Source organism: Phalacrocorax aristotelis, chromosome 1 (assembly GCF_949628215.1).
Source record: "Phalacrocorax aristotelis chromosome 1, bGulAri2.1, whole genome shotgun sequence".
NCBI lineage: Eukaryota > Metazoa > Chordata > Aves > Suliformes > Phalacrocoracidae > Phalacrocorax > Phalacrocorax aristotelis.
Genome location: NC_134276.1, coordinates 64,767,924 through 64,786,511, shown reverse-complemented (window position 1 = coordinate 64,786,511; position 18,588 = coordinate 64,767,924). Strand labels below are relative to the sequence as shown.

General features: G+C 36.5%; 1 protein-coding gene across 3 annotated transcripts in view; it reads right to left on the bottom strand.

Moving 5' to 3' along the window:
- MYO16 (myosin XVI) overlaps positions 1–18,588 on the bottom strand; it is a 409,990-nt gene that overhangs the window by 93,883 nt on the left and 297,519 nt on the right. For all 3 annotated transcript variants that reach the window (XR_012660263.1, XM_075090704.1, XM_075090696.1), the window contains exons 22-24: positions 12,875–13,027; positions 12,057–12,257; positions 2,260–2,335 (exon numbers count right to left, since the gene is read on the bottom strand). Coding sequence is in view for 2 of the 3 variants with exons in the window: in XM_075090704.1 (XP_074946805.1) it covers positions 2,260–2,335; positions 12,057–12,257; positions 12,875–13,027 (430 nt within the window). In the remaining variant the exon portion in view is untranslated. The remainder of the gene's footprint in view (positions 1–2,259; positions 2,336–12,056; positions 12,258–12,874; positions 13,028–18,588) is intronic.

Genomic DNA, 18,588 nt, shown 5'->3' with positions numbered 1-18,588 from the left:
AAAAAAAAAGAATTATAAAGACACAATATGGGAAGGGATGAAAAAAATAAAAAGGCAAGATGAAGGACAGAACTGTAGCAAGCTGGGTTCACATTTCCCTACATAACGACCACACTTAAAAACACTTACAGGAAAAAAGACAATGCCATATATATGTTTGATGCAGTGGTGCTAATTAGTACAAACCAAATACACTTCCAAGAGGTGTTTTTAAAAATAAAAATCTGAATTTTAAGGCAGATAGGTTACTTTACACTAATTTCCGTCAAGTTATCCTTTGAGATTATGGTCATTGTCTTTTTAAGAAGAACATAGTAATTACATGCTGTTTGTACTGCAACAGCACCAGTAAGTATTAAAAACCTGTTGTGTGATATATCCTTAACCATCCTTAATTTTTATTACTTTTTTAATGAACTAACAAACTCACATTATGATCACACTCATCATGTGAATAAAACAAACAAAAAACCAGAAAGATGAATGGGATAAACATCATAGATAATGTCACTATGTTTAGCAGAGCAGGTAGAAATCCTCAGTTTGTTATTTAGACAGCTAATAAGCTGTCTAAAGATATATTTATGAGATGTTTAAATGCAATAGATGTGTTTCCCTTTTTCTGTGGAGACTACTGTTCTTTACTTAACAGGAATAATAAAATACTGAGGAAGATTAAGTAAAGCAGATACTTGAAACAAGTTCAGCACAATCAGCAGACATACTAAACCTTCATATTTTAAAAATATGGATAAATGTAATAAGTAGGAATAGGAAAACATTAAAATTTTGTCCTTCAAATTACAAAGATAAAACCTATGTCAATAGTCTCTCCTGAATTATTTGTCAGACAGGTATGTTCCATATTATTACATACATATGCAAATTACTGTTGTTAGCATACGTAGAAGTTTTCATTAAGGAATTTAAATTCAATGAAATTCAAAGGAAACATGCACTTAAGGTATATGTCAACTTATGTAACTGCCCCTAAAGAAAATATGTCCCTGACAATCAATAGGTGTTAAGTCTAAGTCACTAAAAAAAAAGGAACATAGTCCTTAAATGACTACCATGCTTGTAAATATTCTGCCTTCAGAATTTTTCCATTAATTATAATTTTTATTATTATGACTTAATTATATATACACTCACTCTCAGCATATCAAACATTTTATATCCAGTCCAATCCTCTGTTCTTCCCTTTTAACAGTTGTGTAGCTGATTACACAAAATAGTAATGAAAGCAAAAAAAGACTATGTGAGAGAATGGAAGAATGTTCTCTCGTATATTGTACTGGAAGTTGCTGTACCTTCTTATACTCTTTGGCAGATTATCATGTGAATTCCAAGTAGAGAGAACTGGGATGTCTCTAAAACTATAATCAATAGGATTATATTCAAGAACAGTTCTTCCATTTCTTTCTTCATCCTTTATGTGCACTGTTTGCCTTCAAAATGCATAAATTATTTTACTAGGGACTTTAGCTAATTTCACAGTAAAATTGCTATAAAAACTATACATTGTAAGAGTGGGGCTGAACTGGAAGACAAACATGTTTCTATGGAAAGAAATATAAATTTATAATATATTAAGTGACAGACTCGGTAGTGGTTGGAAAAAAGACAAAGAACATCTCAGGATACACTGACATTTCCCTGAGAAAGAAGTTTTGTTTTTCTTCACAGAAAGGGTAAATGATAGAGTTTTTTAATCTAATTATGAATCTTTAATTAATAAACTGAGATGCACTATTATTAGGCATAATTATATCATATGTACATGGAAAGGTATTTAATTTTGAATTTCAATGGACATTTGTATCTATTCACTGAAAAACATAAGAACGCCCACAAGTTCCTGCTTTTAGAAAGGTACTCAAGCAGTGAAGTGCATCCCACTGCAGTCTCTATGATTTTGGAAGCCTTATTTCCTTTCCCTGTTTTCTGGGGTTTATTTTTGTTTTAATAAATACTCAGTGATTTCTTTAAGTCATACTCATCTATCACACTATACGTTCTTGTTCTGTACATCACATCCCATAATGAAGATACTTTATGGTCATAAATTCTAAAAGCTTTCTAAATTAGAGCAAATTTCAAACAATGTGTACATACTTCAAAAAGATGAGGGTGATTATTTTTACTGGAAATAAAATATATACAAATTTCTCGTAAAACTAAAATGAAAATTGAAGTGAAGTCATACTGTCTTGATTTCTAACAACAAGAGCAATCACATGTAAGTGAATTACTTACTTTTCATTACAAATAGGAGATTTTGTGAAAGGGAATCTTTATTTTTTTCTATCGCACCAGCAATTTCGTAAGTAACCTATAATAAAATATTGTGACATCATTAGTTATGACCAATGCATCTCTCAAAAATATTACAGTACTAGAAATGAAGCTATGTTTTTTTCCACTCAACAGTTAAAGGCTGGCTCCAGGTAGTGTCTTTTGTTCCTTTCTTAGTGCAACAATACCAACTAAAGAACTGGTTATTGAACTTTGTGTGTCTCTGCAAGTACACAGAAATTTCATCAGCTTGATTCTAAAATATTTCCACAATGCAAGACACTGAATCAAAAGTGTAGTGTAGGGCAGAAGACAGTGACCTAAACATCACTTTCCCTGTAGGATGAGTGAGTCACTCCCGGATGATAGCTCTCCTTGTCAATGGGAAACTGTCCGCACTGACCATGACAAAACACTCATGGAGCAATCTGAGTCCCAGCTCACACCCAAGACAAGTTCCAGCTGTTTATATGTCCTCTGGAGGCAAGGTCAGGCTATAGGTTATGTACAAATCCAATTTACCTTTCTAACAACTATGCACATAAGGATTTTGCCTGATGTCTTAATTTCAAAAACAGACAGTTGGAGTGTCAGCTCTAACACGTGTGATGGGCACTCTGATAAATGAGCAAAATGCAAGGCTCTTGCCAGAGGTCCTGAGGGTACCTCAGGATGAAGAAATGAAGAAATATGACCAAGTGGCTATTTTAACATTGAGCCTGTCCCAGGAGACACTGTATAGAAGAGCAGCACTAAGACCAAAAAACAGTCACTGAGCCCAGTTTGGGGTCATATTTTCTTTTTACTTTCTCTGGGGATGGGAGACAAACAACTGGTGAATTTACAGGCTTTAGATATAAACAGCTCTGGCTTGCATGGTAGTAGAACCCAAAGGGAATGTTAAGTTAAAAAGGAATAAAATTGTAGATCGCAGTACGGCCAGGATTAGCCAGACACTTAATGGGAACTTCTTAGAATACAGTTTGGTTTCATTTACCTTGGGACCATGATTCTATCTAAAGCCTTTTTAAAGTTTATTATTGGATCTATATCCTAAGCCCCTTAGATATTTGGGGAAATTTTATCCTTGTATATTTAATAAAGCTGTAAATATACAATTAAGATTAGTAATACTAATCAGTGCATTAATTTTGATTTACATTGGGTCATTTGACAATTATGTAATGCTATCTTACTCACGAAAGAGATTATATGACTTGGATGTGTATAATCTGGTATAGTTAGTAATTGTCAAATGATGTAATTAGTATGGCATCTGACATAGGAAAGGTATAACAATAGAATTACATTCTTTTCCATGACAGATGCAATGCTATGTAATTTTCTAATTGCATCTCCTAAGAACACGCAACATAGCAAACTCTTAGAATAATTTAAGTATACTATTAAATGCTTTTAATGTACTTAAAGTACGTGTTCTATCACACTGGTCCATAAAAGATAATTAACAGAACTTATTCAACAAATCCATAATGCCAGTTCCTAATGGAGTGTCTTAGGCTTTGACTACATGAGAAGAGAGGTAGTATTGGTGGGAAGAGTAGGCAAGTGGATCAGTGGGAGATACCATATTATGATTAAGTGCCAAGATTGAAATGGGGAGAAGCTTCAGTACTGGTACTGGTATAATATTATCACCAGCTTCTAGAACTATATTCATAAGGCATCTCTCATATCACATAAAATACATAAAAGTTAGCAGGATTCCCTTTTATGAAGAAATTGCTAACTCTCTAACAGTTTTCCCATAGACTTGGTAAATTAATTCACTGCCTAAAGACATCAAAACTGACTCAGTGAAATGACACTCGAGGGTTCCATATTCATTGTCAGTCTCACAAAAGAGAAAAAGAAAGAAGTCCCCTTCAAGCTGCCAATTTTGTTAATTTAATCCTGCCCTTATTGGAGATGCCAACATACATAGCACTTTGCCTAAAGCACATATATTTCCCCCAGTTTTCTTCCACTGGATTTCTAAAGTAAACCTGGCCAAAACTCTGCACTGATTGGCACTCAAGCACAGTGAATAGTTATTCTGAGGAGACAAAAACCAAACAAATATTATATGATTCAGACAGGAAATGAGCACTCGCTTAGATCATGGTTCCAGTATTATAAAACATACTCCTTATTCTCACTTCTCTTTGTTGCAGCTGTTTCCTCTATCTTGCTTTACGTGATGAGCTCTTTGGGGTTTGCTCTCATGTAAACCTATGTGTCTGTGTCAACCAAAGGAAACAAGATCTTTAGATACTATCTGAACTAGTTGAACTATTTTTATTAAAAAAGAAAATAGTGTGCAGTTCCACATTGCGTTTTGTTTCATTAAGACAATAAAGGGATTGGATTTGCTTTCCTTCTTAAATTAAGTTCAGAAAGGAAGAGAGCTCAACCTAAGTACAGTGGTAGTGAGGCAGGCCAAATGTTCATCTAGTCCTGGATATTTAGGGAGAAATATTGAGGAATACTTCTACTGTGTCTCCCACCGGTTCCCCTCTCACTTTCCAGGGCTCAGGCCATGAGGGAGCTCTTGACCTGCAGGCTGTATCTCACCTTTGTGCTTAATATCTCTTGACTGACATTCCCTCCTTGAGCCTCTGTTTCCAGAACTCATTAACGTTTTTGGCATCTATAACACTCTGTGGCAAGGAGTTTCACTAGTTACTAGCTATGCAAAAAATACTTGATTCTACTTGTTTTGAACCCATTTTCTGGTCATTCAAGTTGGCATAGCTGTTTTTAATATCATGAGAACTAGCAGATACAAATAAGAGGTAAAAAAACAACACCCAGAAAACAAGGCTCACACACCAAGTGTGCACAGAGCTAACTTTGGGAACTGCACGTTCCTCTTATCTTCTTACATACTCTTGCCTCTTTGCCTAATTATTCTTATGCCACTCCATGGTACATCATCTGTTCTGAACTGAAGTATCCTCCCTCATAGCATCTGATTTTGGTATGGGACTTTATCTTACTTTTTTGGATTTCCCAATATACTTTAACAACAGGGCCACCTTTACACATAATTTTTATCAATTCCTTCAAATACATTTTTAGTAAATAGTTTTCATGTCTTGCGATAGGCCAAAAGCACTCATGGTTAACGGCAGATCCAGCAGGATCATTCCAGGTAGGAAGACCTGGAATGTTAAGGTTGATTTGACAGCATTCACAGTTAGAAGGGAAAAATTTACAATTTTAATAACAAACTGTAATTCAGAAACCCAGAGTTTTGCATGTGTTGTTAAATTTAGTTAATAAGAATATAATCAGTTCATATAGTTAAAAGGGAAATTTTTGAGAACATGCCCAAAGGCAGTTTCAGTGTACAGAGGGTCACTCATAGTTGTTAATTTTCTGCCAGTACTTAAATGTGAGTGATATAATTTAAACGCTTGAATGTGCCTTTTTTTTAGGATCACTGGGCTTTTCACTCTCCCAAAACAAGTCTTGTTAAGCAATGAGTGAAGTAAATAATTTTATATAGTCTGTAAGGTCTTATTCTAACACTGTGATAGAAATAGTAGCATACTGAAACCAGCAGATATTTAGAAACAAAATGGGTGGTGGTGGTGGTGGTGAAGTGTTCTATTATTTTCTCCTGTAAGTGAAAGTTCAAAATCAAGTCTACTTCAAGAAAGGAAGAGAGAGAGAAAGGGAGAGAAAGCATGACTGTCTTGTCTGTGTGAAAAAGAGAATGCTTGTCAAATAACCTTTATAGGCCTTGGTATAGCTTAGACGAGACTGATTTGATTGTTATGTCTGGGGATTCAGCCTGAGGAAAAAATAGACAAAATGAAAGCATCCTTATTGATTAATCCATCTCCTTTTGTCTTTTGATTTAGAGGTTCAGTTTCAGAGTCTGCCTGGGATATATAAGGTATTTCAGAGAAGACTGCCTTGGTGAAGGTGAGCTGACAGCTGAGAGGTATTTTTGAAACGCACATAGCTGAGAAATGGAACAGACATTGATCTGCACTTAAGGACATTATGTGAGCTGCTTTATAGAGCAAAGAAGTTGGTCTTTAGCTCTGATTGGTTTATTACAGTCCTATGAGTCAAAACAGTAGCAAGGCAAACAGTGACAAGGGGCTTATCTGATTTGTAAATCCAAGTATAAATTTAAACTGCAGAAAGCTTAAATTATGATGACCTATTATTCAGATTACATGAATAATGGGGCAAATGGCTCATTATCTCAAATACCAGTATGTTAAATACCACTATTAGGTAAAGTTGTGTCGCTTGGCGTTGTGCTAAGACAATATATTTCTGATTTACTTATTGATATGTTAATTCTTCCATAAAATTAAAAAAAAAAAGAACTTTGAGTCCTTAAGAAAGTTTGGTGATGGAATATTGTTCTTCAAAAATCACGACTGTCAGTACGGCTGACAGTTCAGAGAGATAATTCATGTGAAGCTCTTCCTTACCTGAAAGCCCACAATGTAAATATTAATGTTATCAATAAAAGCACCTAGGAAATCAGTATTATACACTCTTAGTACAGTTTCAGCTGATAGTCAGATGCATTGATCAACTGCACCCATAAAACACTTTGCTTCCCCAAGGCAAGCCTGCGGCATGCAGCGTGGAACAGGCGCGCCACTCCTCTCACGGCGCTGCCAGGCAGAGGGACTCCGTGAGAGGCAGCTGAGAATACCCACATCCATGTTAGGCATCAGAAACAAAGCAATGTCCCGGATGAGCAGAATTTTTCTAGAAGAGATCAGACTGCCAGGGTTCAGGGAGATGTGGTAACAACCTTCAGATAAAACCTTCCACTAGGCTTTTTTTTAGTAATAGAAAACCTAAATAATTATTTTCTACCTTCTGCCTGAACAGAACAGATAAGCTTTTTGTCTTATAGCACTCAGATGCCAAGACATTAAATAGCTCTTAGAAGAGGCTCGTAATATGTCAAGGCATTGTAGGATTCTGTTCAGCTGCAAAATTAAAACTGGGAGATAAAGTAAAATACTTGATATGATAAAGTACTAATGTTCACAGAGGCCTTTGTTAAGCATGTGTTCATAGAGTTAACAACTGTATCATATAGCTCATGCAAAAAAAAGACAGATTTAGTGTTGTGCAGGCATAACAGTAAAATCCAAGAAGAATGAAGAAAAAGTTGTTCTCTTTCTTCCACAGGATCATTCTGTCACATTTGTGTAATACAGCATTCTCTCCCAGCTTCCACGGGAAAATCTCACCCCTGTGTTGATTTCTTGTATGTGCGGAAGCTTACTTGTGCATATCATTTTCGACTTTTATTCCACATTCTTCATTCCAAAACAGTAAAGAAGATAAGAAAAAGTCAAAGGTTTCTGAGAATTATATCATATATAGAGATTTTCTTAAAGTATAGCTTCCACCAGAGAAGAATTACGGATTCCAAATTATTTGGAGTTTTCTCCCTTACACAGTAATTTGAGTCTCTTCTCACATGCCTTCTTCATTTCACTCCAACTTCATGGTTTCATTTTTTCACCTGGATCAATAATATGGCATGTGTAGTCCTAGGAAAAGCTACTGAGCATAAAACATAAGGGAGGGGGTGATACCTGACTGCATAACTACAATCAATCAAAAAGACTTAATAGTGGAAGAAAAGATAATTTTCCTATGAGTATCCTGACACAAAATGTTAAGGTATGAACATTAGAAGTCTTTAAAACTTCATGGACACATCTGCATCACCTGTAATTCTCTCATAGTATAAAGCTAGAGATATCAGTTTTGTTCACAACAGGTTGCCTGTCAATCTCGAACATACAAAAGTATACTTAAAAGGTCTCTTCAGTGAGGCAGTACTTTTAATAGCTGTATTGCTGTATTTTCCAGTATAACTGCACTTACGAAATGCCAAAACAGTGTCTGAGTAAAGACATGAACCCAATTCTTTCTGGACTTTGATCTATGTACATAAACTGCTGATGAAAAGGAGCCCAAATTACAAGGTTCCATATGAGATTCATGCCAGGGCCAACACAGAATATTAGCTTTCTTTTTTCTCTAGATGACTTGAGGTAGCAGCTGTTTCACATTGGCTGTGAACTACATTGCAGTTACAACTTTTGTTACCTAGAGAAATCAGGATGTCTGCCTTCATTCACCTCCTAACACAGAGCCTGCATTCTGTGTGACCTCCTCCACAAACACCAGCCTAGACACATTACCCAAATATAAATGATTAAGCCTAGAAGTGAAAAATTTCATGTTCAATTACCTGTCACATTTTACCGGTAATTCTTCTTCTGCCCTCTGGGTCTGATTCATCTTTCAGTTATACTCACGTATAACTCACGTAAATAATGAGAAGCTTTACCAAGTTAAAGGAGTTACAATCAGTGAAAAATTGTGGTACATGAGAATAAAATCAAGCCCCCTCGTTTTAAATCTGGGGATCCCTGAAGGTAACAACGCAGAGGAAGATTGCTTTATACTTCACTTACTTTAGACTCATTTAATTGATATCAGACCATAAAAATGGCTCTCACAACCTGCCAAACTATCCTGTTACTTTATATATGAAATTCTTATTTCTGAGTGCCAGTAAAACCTGATACATTTAAAAGCCTGATCCTTTAACAATTTCCATAAAGCATAAATCACAAATGACTTCTGGAAAAAGCTACTAAATGTAGTAATAGCACGATCTAAAGAACAGCATCAGCAGTTTTAAAATCCTAGTTTTTCATATTCAACTTACCAACTTAAGAAGACAAACTGGTCTCAGAAAAACTCAATTTTTGTCATTACTTAGTATAGTAATGCTATCATCAGATTTTGTGTAAATATATATCATAAATCACTGGAAAATTCAATCTATGATAGCTAGAGAACACTTCCATGAGATACCAAAAAAGCAAGCGTCTAAGGATTTTGCTTGATCACTATTAAAGTAAGGAGAGTTAAGCACTTGTGCAGGAACTTTTCTGTTTTAGCAGGGCCAAACATTTTCCTGTCGTAAGGATGCAAAGAACAACCTGACTGTCTGGAATAGTTCCTTGGCCAATGTAAATCAAAGGATCTCCATTGACTTCAAAAGAATGTGTGAATTTACATTACTTGGAGAGCTGTCTGTTTGTTCATACTTTTAGATTAAATGTCATTACTATTATTAGGAAAAGGTCAAACCAAGTGTCTATGTAATTAAAAAAAAAATCTAAACAACGATGCAAAGCTAAAACACACGTTAATGAAAAGTGTATTCCTTACCACTCAGAGTTTAACTTTCAGGACTATGCATCTGAAACTTTGGTCTTAACAAATTTTCCTACTGAGTGCTTCTTCAGAGAATAAGACTTTTTTTTTTTTTCATTTTGAAGAAATGTGCTTACTATTCTGGTTGTGATTTTAACGCAGATGCCTTGCTGCTGCTGCATCCATGTCAGTCTTCTGGTATGTGGAACCTTTTTGAGCTATTGTGATAAATTTGTATAATCACAACAGAATTCCATGAAGAAATATTTACCTAACAAGTATAGAACTGATTGATAAATTAAATTAGACGTCTGGATTCCATGGCCAGTTCTTAACTCTATCACTTTAAGTGCTAATAAGTTTCACAAAATCTTTGTTGTGCTGTTATCATCTAACCGCTGTGTGCCTGCTGCAAAGTCCCAATAATGGAGGTATTCAAACCACTTAACTTTGGCAAATAATTTGAGTCTAAATAGAAGGCCTTATGATGAAAGAAGAGCCTCCAGGAAGCTATTCAGAGTATTTAGGTTAGGAATTTAAGCACTGCCTAAACAGTCTTAATCCTTTCCATAATGACCACATTTCTATCGTTGGGCAGGAACAAATTTGCCTGCGTCAGAACACTCCTCAACACTTCCATCAACTTCATTTCCAAATGAGGAGCCACAAAATAGACCTTTCCCCATTTATATTGCTGTAAAGGACCCTAATTTGGTTAAAGAAGCCTAAGCATGCACATTCCAAACTCTCATGTTCTGGAGAGCTCAGGGCGTATAATGTTCCCTTGAGATATGACAGAGCCAGCAAGTCTTTTTTTGGTGACTTGGAGACAAGTCTTGAACACACCTCATAAGAGTACCCGCTACCAATAGTCAACTGACTGGGTGTTCAACAGCATAACTCTGTCCCACCTAAAATATTCATCATAGCAGTAAATGCGTCATCCAGTACGTTTAGCAGCATGGATTAGAGTTATATTTTGGTGTTCTTACCCTAGCAAGCACATAGAACTCCCTTCTGAATCTAAACTGATTTTTATAGCAGCATACCAGATAAACCTCCTGCATTTGCTACTCAGAAAAATATGTGAGGGAAGGTGCTCTAATTATCCATCACAACAAGCAACAGCAAAGCTATTACATTTGTTTTAGAATTGTAATATGCATTCTAATCAAAAGACTTTATCATAGCGGCCCAATTTCTTGCTCATCGAACTAATCTCTTCTGTCTGTTGATTAGGTAAAGAGAGGATCATCCAGGTGTCAGTTGTCTGGTTATACTGAAACACCTGCAGTTTCCATGTGTCTTCCATGGAGGATTCTGAAGTGATTAGGTACGTAGCACATGCTGTCACAAAACTGTGAAAAAGCCAGGTTCTCCCTGACAGTAGGCTTTACTGAGATCTCAGGTTTAAAGTGACCTACTACATAAAGTCACCAAATAACACAGTTATGTTTATAAACAACACAGTGGATATGATCACGATGCAGTGGCTCCAAGGCACAGTAGCTAAACAGTTTCTATATGTGCTATGCACAGCAGTTTTATGGGACTCCACCAGTAGATGGATAGCTCATAGGACCGTCTGCATAAGACTTAGAAAGTGTGAAAGGACACAGAACAAGTTGTTCAGAGGTAAAGACTGATTCCTGCAGCCTTCAGTCTATGCTTTCACCTGATTTTAGTGGAAATTTTGGAAAAGTGGTAACTAAGAGCCCCCATTGTATGGTGCCCATACAATCTACATTCATTAGCTCATTTCAAATACCATGCTTTGGACAGAGAGAAGCAGCAGCACGTCAGATTAATTACAGTGGGGGCCAATCTGTCAGATTAGCTAAAAAAAATTATTATCCCTTTAAACACATACCTCTTTTGCTTGCTTTGGGTTGCGGGTGGTTGTGGAGACTGTGAAAATGAGGGAGTATTGGAAAGAAAAGGGCAAGAGGCCTATTTAACAGAATTCGTTATGCTTTTCCTGTGAATGTTGCAGGAGGGGAAGTGCAAAACATTCATCCAGTTTTACAGCCATATTTAGAGACACTTAGCATGTTCTGAGATTTTGAAGATAAAAAGGAAAAAAGAATTATTTTGATTATCACTGCTAACAAAAAATGTAGGTTTGCTTTTTTTTTTTAACCAGATTCATACTGGTATCCAAGATATCTACATATACAGCACAGGATCTTCAGGGAACCTATACTGTTCTGGAATAACATCTGAAAGAAAAGTGATGGCCAACTAAAATGGCATTAAATATTTATGCTGAGGTATCTGAATCACCCCTTTCTTCATAAAGTGCTTACAATTAAGATACAGTTTAGGAGACAGAATTAGGTAGCCCAAATTCTGCACAATATGATATGAACTACAGGTTTTATACACTAGATATTGCATTGAGATTCTAAGCTGTCCTCTGAAAATTCATCACTAAAAAGTGGATTGTTATTTATAGCCAGGAGTTGGCAAAGCCACGCAGAAGTTTTTGTTTACTCTTTTTCATTAACAGTGTGTAGCCAACAACTTACCCTCCCAGCATAATGCATAACAGTGAAGGTGGAGCCCTGATCCTTTGGGGCAAGGTTACCATTTCCATCTTTTGTGGAAGAATACACTGTATTTGTGTCTGACATATCCAAGTAAGCCTGAATGCGTTTCGAAAGACTCTGTTCCACTGACCAAATAGATTGGCTTTCTTCATCCAGCATTGACAAAAAGCCTGATGGTTTCTGAAACGAAAAATAGATTTTTCTCATTTTATACAGGTTAACAGAATTTCAGTTGTTCTTTTTAAAGTAACATAGCTTTTAATTTAGTAACAGAAATATATATCACCTCAAAGAAAAGGAAAGAATGGTTAAAATATTCTGGTAAGTTTTCAAGGCTATGCACATCAGATAATTCTGCAAGAAATGTAGCGAATAACATTTCAGTTGCCAAAAATTTTAACTATTGATGATCTTTTCGGAAACCGATTAGGCTACTTCCTTCTTAGAAGTTATACTCCAGAAATTAGCTTCAGGCACAAAAGAAACTCTCAGGCTTACAACAGGGAGTTGTCAGTCCTGCAGCTGCATCAACAACATGGCATGATACACAGATGCTACACGTGAATCAGTACAAGCCAGGAGTTTCTGTTATGTCTTCTTCAACCCTGGACTATTAGAAAGCTCTGTTAGCCCTTGAGCTATGAGGGCAGTTATGACAGCCCTCTCTATGGTCTCTTTGGAGCCATAACCTCCTCTACAGATTCACAAATCAGAAAACGCAGGCAGAAGTTTGTATTAGTCTAACATGCAGAGGCTGCGTATAAATATATATGGTGTAAAATGGATCTGAAAACCACCTGAAAGAAAAAATCCAAGGCTGCAGTATGGTTACCAGGAGAATACACCGTTTCCATGGCAACTCCCTCTTGTACACATTCTGCTTGCTCTTGTAGGAAAAGCACTTCATTGATGTACTGGTGTATCTTCTCATTGGTCATGTTGACACACAGCTATTGTAAAATGAAGAAAAAATGAATATTAGAAGTCTACTGGATAATTCATCGGTGTAGGTTTTACTGCATGTCTAATATTGAATTTGATGAAACATCAATCCACAATATGTTATCTCTCGGCAGACCAAAGATTAGCAAGACCCTGGGGAAATTTACATTTTAACAGCTATTAGTATTAAATTGGGAATAAACAGTTTTCTGCCTGCACAGTTCATTGTGAATTCCACATAAAAATTATCAAATACCAGCATTATCAAATATAGTGCAAGTTTACGCTAATTCTATTGATCGAAGTGGGGTAACTCTATGCTTAAATAGGTACACTTAATATTCTTCTGCAGTTTACATTCAAGAAGACTGCATAGATGCAATGTGCTTTTAGAAAAAATAACTACATATTTGGTTAGAATCCTGACTCTGCAGTTAGTTCAACGTTAACAAAGACATTCAACCTCTGCTTCCACATGCCACTGAAGTCTGAAGCAGTCTCTGAAGAACTCACTGTGTTTTGCCCAAATATATGTTATAAAACACCTAGGGGCATTTTACTAGATGCTTCTCTCCATTCTATTGATACTCTAAGGGAAGCTTGGCAAGAAAATGGTCTTCAGTAGAAAAGTTCAAATTTTACAGAGATAAATAATATAAAAACCTCTCAAATATTTTATTTGATTGCCTTATAAGAGGTGGAGTGCCACTTTTGCAAAATAAATAGTTTAACAGGAATCTGATTTTCGATTAAAAACAGGTGGGTGTTGTATCCGTTTATTTTGGAACCTTTCGTATTTTATTCAAACCTTATAATCTGAAAAAAACCCAAATATTTAATAACTGTGGAATAAATGTTTTAACTGTTTTATTTATACTAAAGTGGAAATTTTAGCATAAAATTCTAAAATCTCCTCCAATGCTACACTATCACTAAGAAATTAAGAAAACAGAAACTCCTAAAAGGATGGAAGAACTCTTTATACAAGGAGTGATGCAGAGAATGCATGCATGCAGTTTCTTTTCGGACTAAACTAATCACATATTTGTTTTGGCCATAAACTATATCTGCCATGAATAAAGTGTGTAAATGCAATTCCACCAACAAGTCATATTAAAAAATATGAAATACTTAGATCAATCCTAAAAGTACATGGCTTAACATTCAGATGAGGAAAAAGAACCCAAGTAATGTGTAATAGCTGCCTGAATTTTCCATTAACACCTCATGCTAATATATTTGACTTGCACTTGCTATACAATGAAATAGACCAGTATGAAAAGCAGAAAGAAATAAAACAAACCCCCCATTTTATAATCAAATGGCTGTCACTGTCTTTAGCAATGCATGATAGTACAGACAAAAGACATCCTTGAATAAAACCACTGTTTTTTAAAAGTAGGATTTCTAAAGATTCAGATTGTTATCTCATTTTATTAACAATGAGAGTATACAATTGACTTACATTATCTACTTGTTTTATGGAAAAGGCTTTTTTAACTTTGTGGCAGGCAAAGTATGCTTTACTGATCACTTTTCAATTTCTGATACTTATTAGAAAATCTTTTCAGAAGCTTCTTAACATTATTTTAGAAGGCAGACGTAACATTACAAGCATATATTTCAGAGGATACATAAAGCCTTAAAATTATGCATGCTCTCTATATCTTTATTTGCAAATGAGTTGTTTAGAGAACCATGTCTTTTAACTTTACACAGGTATATTTTACTATGAGAAAAGCTGAAAAAATCACTATAAACTTGAGTTTACTTTTTATCATGTGCCAATCTCCTAAAATACATAAAAACTATAAAAGTACTTGAGGACCTGACTGTGCAGCAAAATTATTAAACTACATATTTCAAGCTGAAGGGTGTCCTGGTTTTGGCTGGGGTAGAGTTAATTTTCTTCGTAGTAGCTGGTTCAGTGCTGTGCTTTGGATTTAGCATGAGAAAAATCTTGATAACACACTGATGTTTCAGTTGTTGCTAAGTAGTGCTTACACTAAATCAAGGCGTTTTCAGCTTCTCATGCTCTACCGACTGAGAAGGCTGGGGGTGCACAAGAAGCTGGAGGGGGCACAGCCAGGACAGCTGACCCCGACTGGCCAAAGGGATGTTCCATACCATGTGCCGTCGTGCTCAGTATATTAACTAGGGGAAAGCTGGCCGAGGGGCCGCTGCTCAGGGACTGGCTGGGCATCTATCTGGGCGTGGTGAGCAATTGTATCGTGCACCACTTGTTTTGTATATTCTATTATTACTACTATTTTATTTTATTTCAATGATTAAACTGTTCTTATCTCAACCCATGAGTTTTCTCATTTTTACTTTGCCAATTCTCTCCCCCCTCCCACCAGGGGGGAGTGGGTGAGCAGCTGCGTGGGGATCAGTTGCTGGCTGGGGTTAAACCATGACAAAGGGAAAGTCTTAGTCATATCTTAAAAATATCTGATAAATAACATTGATTTTAACTACCAAAAGCAAAAGGCATAGTATTTTGTTAAAATGTTCATATATAACATGCTGTACTGGTAAAGAAAAAAACCACCCATTTATAAATTCTACTGATCAGTATATTATGGCATACATTGGTGTCCTTTTTAGTAATATAAGCAATACCATCATTCAGGATGGCAGATTTGCCATAATGGCAGTAAGGTTCTGCAAACCAGATCAGAAAGCAAGCTCAGGTGCTTATACAAACTGTAAGCTGCTCCAAAGCTGCTCTCTCTAGCAGTGGCTGTGAGTAACAGCTCTGCAGAATGAGAACCAGGAGAGCAGCCAGGCGCTGCTGAAAACCAAGACATTCTAATCATATCTTTCTCCATTTCAGTGTTTTATACAACATGCTGGGAAAAGGAAATAAAATTAATGGTTCAAATTAAAAGATTGACATAATAATTAAAACAGCTGAAATATAGAAATCAGATGAAAATTAACTAAACGAGATTTGCTAACCCAACTTCTTTTGCTCCATGTCATATTAAGTATTATATAAAACAACAACATATTTCCTGTCAAAAGATATGAACATTTTGGAAAACTGCATTTTTTTAAACACGTGTTTAATTGCACCCATGAAAATTAGATGGAAATGTACTACTAATAAAAGGAAGCACAATGAAATTTTTACCTGAAACAAATGCGGGGATAACTTAGATAAGCATAGTATATTTTGTTTACCTTGCAGCATTAGTCAACATTACCTATGGCTCTTTTTGTCATTAAACACTGTTAAACTGTTCTTCACATGCCTCTATTGGCTCCACTGTATGTCTCTTCTGTAAGAAATCCTCCTGTCTTCCTTTCTAATTTTAACTCATTATCATGTCTCAATGAAAACAAATACACCATCTATTTGTCCAAGTGTTCACTACAAAGTACTTCTACAATATTATTAGAAGAAAAAGAAAAACCAACAATTTCCTGTTCAAGTATTTAAACAAACAACTTGAAGTATCAACCACATTGTAGAATTTGGAAAATAATATAGTGGCATTCGGTAAAAGCAGTAAGTATTCATCATGTTAGACAGTGTTAGCTTGGGCTCTCTTTTCTTTACTACATTTGACCAGTTACTACTATTAAGTATACTCCAAATTCAAATTTAGGTAGGAGACCAAAATTGTAATGTGCTCTGAAGATAGAAAAGCACCTAAGACTAAAGAAATTTTCCTGCTCTTCACTTTAGTTTGTTTCAAATAGTTATTTGAAAAGGCATAGACAAAAAAAAGGGATTCTGTGAAAAGAAAACTTGGCGACTGTCAATCAGTGAGGGAATGGTGGATGTAAACACCCTTTGGAAACCTCATTTGCATCCTTTGGTCATGCAGAAGCATTACGTCTCTCAGGGGACGCGTATTCAGAGCGTGGAGTAAAGCTTACAGCTGGCATATGACCACATCTATCAAGCTGTATGGTATTGGCCAAGATGATGCAGCTACAATGCCAAGTTTAATTGCAAGGGTGTGGTCTAGCACTTCCCAGAAATGTAATTCTAAGACAGTGGAAGGCAGAATCATCTTCTACTTACTGATGTTGGATTCAGAAAATATTTTTAAACCTAAGGCTGATAATCACTTATTTCTCAGAAGTGTCTGGATCACGGTTCCTCCTTGTATCTGCTACCCAAACATTTCCACAACCTCTTTTTTTAATGTGGTGTACCAATCAGAATATTTTTAATGAACGTATGACAAAACCAGAACCCATTACATTTCTTCCTTTGCCTTTTAGGGGCAATAGGATCTAATACAGATTTCTTGTTTTCCATGCAGCTCCAACAGAAATTCAAACACAGTCAGAGGAACTTTTTTTCACTGGGAATTCATGTCGTCTCTGGGGTCAGTTGCCATTAGCTGATCTGTGTTCCTCAAATAAAGGAAAACAGAACACAGTGCTATATTAAAATTTTATTATGGGTAGCTGTCAACCAAAAAACCTTCCACAAAGGAAGGTCTGAAAAGCCCCTCCAAAAAGGGCACAATTTAAATACAAAGTAGAATAGTCCGCCGCCTTTTATAATACTTTATAAGAGTATTAAACAAACAAGCAAACAAACGTGGTAACAACAGTCTTTCCTCGAAAGAACTTGGAACTAAAGATACTGAAATAGTTCCAAATTATTTTTTCGCTCATACTTCTGGCCAGCCACCAAGTACTGTAGGACAAAAAAGGGTGCTGCTGGGGAAAAGTAAGAAATCAGTTAATAAATGTCCTTGTGCAACATTTCACCAGTCAACCACAAACTGGATCTAGGTGGGAATTTCAGTGTTAGAAAATGATTTTATTTTTGGTCATGAAGTGTCTACTGTAAAAGAATAAGGAAGAAAATAAACATTTTAATGTCAGGTACATGATAAGCCAACTTTCAAACTGAGTCAAACAGTGGTGTTCTAGTGGCTGACTGGAACACTGGACAGACAATAATGTCCTGTGCAAATGGAAAAAAATGTGTGCAGACTGAAAAAAACCTCAGAGACTGAGAGGGAACAGGGGTAGACCATGACAAAAGCCACGCAGAATGTAAGATCCACAGGAACTGGGTTGAGGAACAAATTAAAACACAGGATTGCCAGGCCCCTGAGGACAGGAATAGGCTTTTACAGCCCCACTCGGCTTTCCCTGGGATGCCACCCACAGCCTGCCCATGGGCCCAGTCCCAGGTGACACCATGGCAGTGCCAGTTTCCAGCCCCGTCTCCAGCTGCTCCTGTCAGGAGCCCAGCCTTGGCTTGCTGCTCTGTGTCAGGGCTGCTGGTGGGTGCCGTTACCAGCCCTGTCTGCCCACCGTGCTCAGGCCCTGTGGGATGGTGCCTGTCAGGGAGGGCATGGCCTGCCTTGGGGTGCTCCTGGTGCTCAGCTCCCTCATGCCAAGGATCAGCTGGCTCTCACGGCTGCACAACAAAGATATTAAAACCTTCCTGTGCACAGAGGCTAGCAAAACCCTGCTTTAAAATATCACATAATTTTTCCTTGTTAAAGGCTGAATTAAGGTAGTAAAGCACTGCTCCTCATCCTATGGGGAATAAGGAATGCCACAGCACTGGGAACAGCAGTGGGAGGTT